We start from the raw sequence: 6,297 nt of genomic DNA, 5'->3' as shown, positions 1-6,297 counted from the left end.
CCAAGTAGACCAAATAACAGTAGTATCAAGTAGATAAAACAGGGTGACACCCGTTTGACCACGTCCCGATTGATCACTAGCCACTCGCAGGGGCCGGTGCCTACAATTTTTCCACTGTTCAAGCGCTGTGAGTGGCTAGTGGTCAATCGGGACGTAGTCAAACGGGTGTCATCCGATAAAACAATGTTCCAAATAATTCGAAGCATTTTTAGCGCTAAGTGAACTGCACTCTTTAGCACTGTCCGAGAGAAACGATCTTAAGATATTCTTTTATTCGTAGGATACTTTCTGGACGCTTTTAGAATATCCTTTGGAGATTTGATATGTCGTATGTTGGATATTAGACACAATATGAATCCTGCATAACAATATGACCTGCGCGAATAAATCTGCGCGAATCCATTGCTTATACTAGTTATATTGTGATCGTGGCTACGAATCGTAAATATAAGTCATAGTAGTACAGTAATAAACAATAAAATACATGTGGCGTACGTTGGCCCAAAAGAAGGTCATTATATGGAATGATAATAGTGATAACATAAGTCGTAGTCGTAAACAAAGTCGTTACACAAAGTTTGACGTAAACGTATGCAGTATTAGTCGTATTGCGTTTGACTTAATCATAGCAATTATTTTTGTTGAAGTTGTCATATTGTTAAATAAATAATATGTTTATATCATATTTCAAATATTTTAGTATTTTGGACACGAATTGTAAATACATAACAAAATATTTTCAAAATGATCAATGAATATAACCTTACTTTTATGTCAAATTCTTTATATCTTAATCATATCTTAAGAATTAGTCTTCATATATACTTTATACGTAAATTTTAGAGTTAATCCAGAAAAATTCTCACAAACGCATAATTCATAAGAAGAGAAAAATTGATTAATCGCGTTTAATATAAAGGGCGCTATATTATTACGTTTTTTATTTATATTACAATGTTTTAACTGCAATGGATTTTAATTGTTCCGAGAATGATTAATAACATCACGTGATTTGCTTTGAATTATTAGTTATAATCAAATTAATTATAATTACATTTAAATAATAGATACTTAATAGTTAAAAAGATATATCAAAAATCTAATTACATAGAAGTTATTTCACAGTAAATTTATTAATTTAATATTTTTCTTCGTCATATGCTTTAAAAAAAACTTCAGACTTTTTAATTCATTCGATTGATTAGTTCCATAATACTGCTTTTACAAAGCAAAGTTATATTAGCAAAGTTATATTTGCGCATAATGCGATTTATCAATTGATGAATTAAAAAACTCGTCTTTTATGATACATTCAGTTTAATCAATCTTGAATTGATTTAAACTTATAACAATCGAAAACGCTATTAGATGCAAGATTGATTTTTTTATACATATGCATTAGTGTCGGTCCACAATAAGTATTTAATCTTTAAGCCGTAAGAAATTGACTAATCATAGTCGAGTATTCTTTTCATATTCGATTATAATTGATCAATTTCTTACTTTTTAAAGCTTAAATCACTTATTGTGGACCGACACTTATGCATCTGTATAAATTGGATAGGTCTTTACTCCTTTACATGATTACACACACATACATATACACACACACATACCACGCGCGCGCTCGCAACACAATCCATGTACATCTTATATTTGTGTGTATGCATATATCTACATATATAAATAATATATACAAGGTGTCCCATTTTAAATAATAAGTTCAAATATCTTTTGAACAGGGCATTTTACAAAAAAATGTTTCGGACAAAAGTTTTGTGATTTCGAAGGGGACATAAGATGATATTATTGATTTGACCTTGGATAGTCATTTGAAGGTCACATAAAAATCTTTTTCAATTTCTTAGAATGTGAAACAATGAGGCAAATGAGAATCAACGCTGTTGACAGTGCGCTATTAACTATTTATTACAAACTGTAATATGTAATAATTACTTATAATACAGTATTCAATCAAAAATATTTTCTTCTACATTTTTAAATGATATTTTAGATATTAATTAGAAAATGGAAGATCATCATTATATTTTAAGTAATAATCATATAGACGATTCTATGATATATGTTGAAGATACGGTATCTGCAATTGAAAATATAGCTAGTGAACAGAAAGATAGTGACGATTATCTTATTGAATTATATAAAGAACGAAGATATTTATATGATCATAATCATCAGGATTTTAAGAATAAATTGATAAAAGAAAATGCTTGGATTGAAATTTCTGTTATTATGCAAGAAAAAAACCTAGGTTGTAACATTTTCACTCTATAATAATAATGTAGTCCTATTAATATAATTAATATAATAAGTATTTTGAAATGTTGAGTTCCTTTGATTAACTAAATTGACATTTATCATTAATTATTTATTTTTTTATAGGTAAGCATTATACTCCTGAATATTGTCAAACAAGATGCACTTCTTTAAGAGATCAATATAGTCGTGAAAAAAGAAATACTAAAAGTGAAAGTATTTATTCAAAACGCAAAACATTTGTATTTTTTAGTCAACTGTCTTTTCTTGACAATTATATTAAAAAGAGAAAGTAAGTAGAAATATATCATAGTTAAAATAATTATTCTTTAAAAATTAAGAATTTAAAAAAAAATTGTATTCCTTTAGAACTTTTTCAACAATTAAAAGAAAAAGGAACGCATTTCGATTTATAAAAGATATAGAAGTAAACTCAATAACTCTTGAAAAGTATAGTAATAAGTCTACTGATAAATCGGAGTATAAACAACATAATGCTATTAAACTACCTCACAAAAGAAATATTAATGTATGGCAAGATATATCTCAAGATATAAAAAATTTTGAACAAAGTCATGTTAACTATAACAAAGAAATAAATGGTACCAGATTAAAGAATTGTAAAATTGATCAGTCAGTAAATACTGATGATACATTCATAAATAACAGTATGACTTTTCATGAAAGTGTGAAAAAAAATACTACAGAAACAAAAACGGTTGATCAATCATTTGCTGATTATGTTCGTGTACATTTGGAAAATATTCCTGAATCCCCTGAAAAATTAATAAGAAGAAAAATGATAATTGATGCCCTTTCTGTACCATTACCCAAAACGTAATAATATATTGTATTTTTTAAAATTTCCTTTTAATAATAAAGATGCTTTCAATTTTATTATTTAGTAATTTATATTTAAAAAATATTATAAATTGTCCTTTGGAATTATGCTGATCTTGAAATATATTGAAATATATTGAAATATATTGAAATATATTGTTATATTCTCATTAATTTATAATAAAGCCATTTGATATAACTTAAGCATTTGCGAGAAATTAGAGTTTGAAATTTTCGTGTAACATATTTTATTATTTAAACATATTTATTTATTCATAATATGTTTACATAACAATAAGATTAAAAATTTAAGATTTGCATTAAAATTTAAAAAAATTCAGAAAAAAGTATAAAAAGCAACATTTGAGTCACTACATAGTGTCTTAATAGCCTTAATAACCTAACGTTTTATGCATACAGTTATATTGTTGAATACAAAAGATATTAAAAGCTCGCAATACATTTAGCAGTAGAAATATAATATACTGCACATTTTAAATTTGAAAAAATCCGAGAGGAATAACTTCTAGCGTTCTTATAAGTTATTGTTATTTATTGTTCAAAATTTAATTATTATAAAAGTAATTTAATTAAGAAATTTAAATACTTATAAAATTCTCTATTGTAATATTCTGTAATATTTTATCGCATTTAAAATAGTAAAATATTATTAAGATATATAGCATTGATTGTAATTTTTACAGTAATTTCATATCTTGAAGATATACCTTGAAACATGGTTGCATATGTGAAATATTAATGAAACAGTTATTTCATCATTTACCTACGATACCTCAATAATTGTACAAAATATGTTAGATAAATGGAAATATTTTAATAGATCAATATTCTAATAATAAATAGATACTTTATATGTGAAAGATTTGTTTTTTTTATTTTATTTTAAATTTTTAGATTTAAAAGGAGATGAGATAATAAATTTATATATAAAACTGATTTTTTTTTTTAACAAAAGTTATATATAATAGAAGATTGTAAATATAAGTCAGAATTGCAAATTGATGCTAATTATAATTTATAATAAATATATTATATAAACAAATTATATTTACTTATTTATCACTATAACTTCTTTTTATAAAATCATATTACCATTCTACTTCACCTACAGAAGTTGTAAGATAATCGCACAATGAATCTCTATATAAATCTCTATATAAATTGTATAAATATTTGAAGTTTATGAATATCATTCACTTATAATATTGTTTGTATGATAACTATTATTTCTATACTTATCATTACATATAAAAGTTTTTGATTGTATTTTTCCTTCACTTTTTTCTTTTTCAATCATGATAAAATTATGTAAACAAACAATATGTTATTACTATTATCTACCGTCTATTACTCTATTATTATCTACTTAATATACACGAAACTTTATGAAATATATTTTACTTATTATATATATGTTCTAAATGCATTTTCTATTGTTTCTTTTGACTAGCTTTTGCAATGCATTTAAAGATAATTTCGTTTAATAATCATTTGCCAGTAGTTTCATTCTGTAGTTGAAAATTGGAAAGTATCATCTGCCATAAAAAATTCAAATGTTACAATATTAGATTGGCAATATTAAATAATGCAGCTGTATTTTTTGATAAAAATTATTTATCACATTTATCACTATTTCAAAGTTTTCGAAAACGCCTCCATTGGTATTATCTTCGTAAACTCTGTCAATTAAATTAAACTTATGGGTGCATTCGTTTATGCAGTCACTACCGCACTTGTTCGTTTACTTCGTCTACGAAAGTGACTGCAGCGCAGTTTGTCGTTCGTCTCCGCAGGGATGTATCTTATCTATGCAACTATCTAAGAAATCCTGCTTTGGATTTGCTTGCAGTACTGCGCAAGTCCCGGTCTACAATAGGTGATTTAAGCCTTAAGCCATAAGAAATTGACCAATTATCGATTATTCTCCTATTCTTTGACTGTGATTCGTACACATCGATCATGTAACTTTTCCCCTAGGGCAGAAACGTGAAAAATGAAAAGTTTCACGTGAACCTACGATCATGTACGATTTTGCGGGATCATGTAATTCTCTCAAACGTGAAAATGTGAAATTTTTCACGTGAACTTTTTCGCCACGTACCTTGGTGGCGGAAAAGCGGAAATCTAGCGGAATAAATATGCTTCGAAATTAGAGAAGATTAGGGCTGCGTTAGAATTAAGTGTATGTAGTACATATACAATTGGTTATTAAAAGATGTATATAATACTGAAAGATATCTATTAGATTCGGAAAAAATTAACGGAGACCGACTGGATTTGAACTCGGGATCCCTCGTCTACCAATCCGACACTTAGTCTGCACGACCACGACGGCTCCTCTCTGTTAGTGTTTATATTCCGAATCTCTTTCATGACCGCTTACGGTCGTCTAATTCTTACAGTTCGGCCATTCTGGTATTACATTCGTCCCGAATGTACCGAGTCTTCCTCTATCGGATTTTTATCCGAAACTTGGAGCTTCTGCTCCCGACTTTCGATCACTTTCTTGAACGACCGACACGACTCCTTTGGAGTACTACTCCACGACTTTTTTCCCGTTCATTTCTCTTGAACGACCGACAACGACTTTGGAGTACTACCCCCGACTTTTTCCGTTCACTCCTGAACGATCGACTTGTCAGGTAACATAGGCTGAATCTTCTCTGAGGTAACATAGGCTGAATTCCACTTCTGAAATTGAAAGATATCTATTAGATTCGGAAAAAATTAACGGAGACCGACTGGATTTGAACTCGGGATCCCTCGTCTACCAATCCGACACTTAGTCTGCACGACCACGACGGCTCCTCTCTGTTAGTGTTTATATTCCGAATCTCTTTCATGACCGCTTACGGTCGTCTAATTCTTACAATACTGTATCAGTAAAATAATTTTCATTAGCTATAAAACCTATGAAACTATGTTTCATGATTTCACTTTCCACGCATCCAAGCTACATACATAATCACTGTACATGAAAAGTTTCACGTGAAATGTCAAGGTGTGAAAAATGAAAAGTAAAAAGTGAAAAATGAAAAGTGAAAAATTTCACGTAAAGTTACGATTGACCTCCTGGACTAAACGAACACCAAAATGAATTTTATTTTATTAGAATAAGAAACGAAAAGAGTCAGAAACAAATAATTGATCCAAGTAAAA

At 28.3% G+C, this 6,297-nt stretch overlaps 1 protein-coding gene across 7 annotated transcripts; it reads left to right on the top strand.

The window, feature by feature from the left end:
- The first annotated feature begins 206 nt into the window (after nucleotides 1-206).
- Nucleotides 207-3,998, top strand: LOC105422137 (uncharacterized). 7 transcript variants are annotated; one of them, XM_089078450.1, is made up of 5 exons: nucleotides 283-589; nucleotides 1,743-1,838; nucleotides 2,015-2,272; nucleotides 2,404-2,569; nucleotides 2,647-3,269. In XM_089078450.1, exons 3-5 carry the CDS (start codon nucleotides 2,029-2,031, stop codon nucleotides 3,116-3,118), a joined length of 882 nt encoding a protein of 293 aa, XP_088934576.1. In that variant the 5' UTR covers nucleotides 283-589; nucleotides 1,743-1,838; nucleotides 2,015-2,028; the 3' UTR covers nucleotides 3,119-3,269. The 7 variants fall into 7 exon arrangements, with proteins under 7 accessions (XP_088934578.1, XP_088934577.1, XP_088934576.1 ...); XM_089078446.1 differs by having other exon boundaries at nucleotides 288-511; nucleotides 1,743-1,938; XM_089078447.1 differs by having other exon boundaries at nucleotides 288-589; nucleotides 1,743-1,938.
- The last annotated feature ends 2,299 nt before the right edge of the window (nucleotides 3,999-6,297 follow it).

The sequence above is a fragment of the Pogonomyrmex barbatus genome, unplaced genomic scaffold (assembly GCF_055798465.1).
Source record: "Pogonomyrmex barbatus isolate J1 unplaced genomic scaffold, ASM5579846v1 scaffold23, whole genome shotgun sequence".
In the NCBI taxonomy this organism is placed as follows: Eukaryota; Metazoa; Arthropoda; class Insecta; order Hymenoptera; family Formicidae; genus Pogonomyrmex; species Pogonomyrmex barbatus.
The sequence above is the reverse complement of the archived record's forward strand: the minus strand, read 5'-3'. Positions and strand labels throughout refer to the sequence as shown.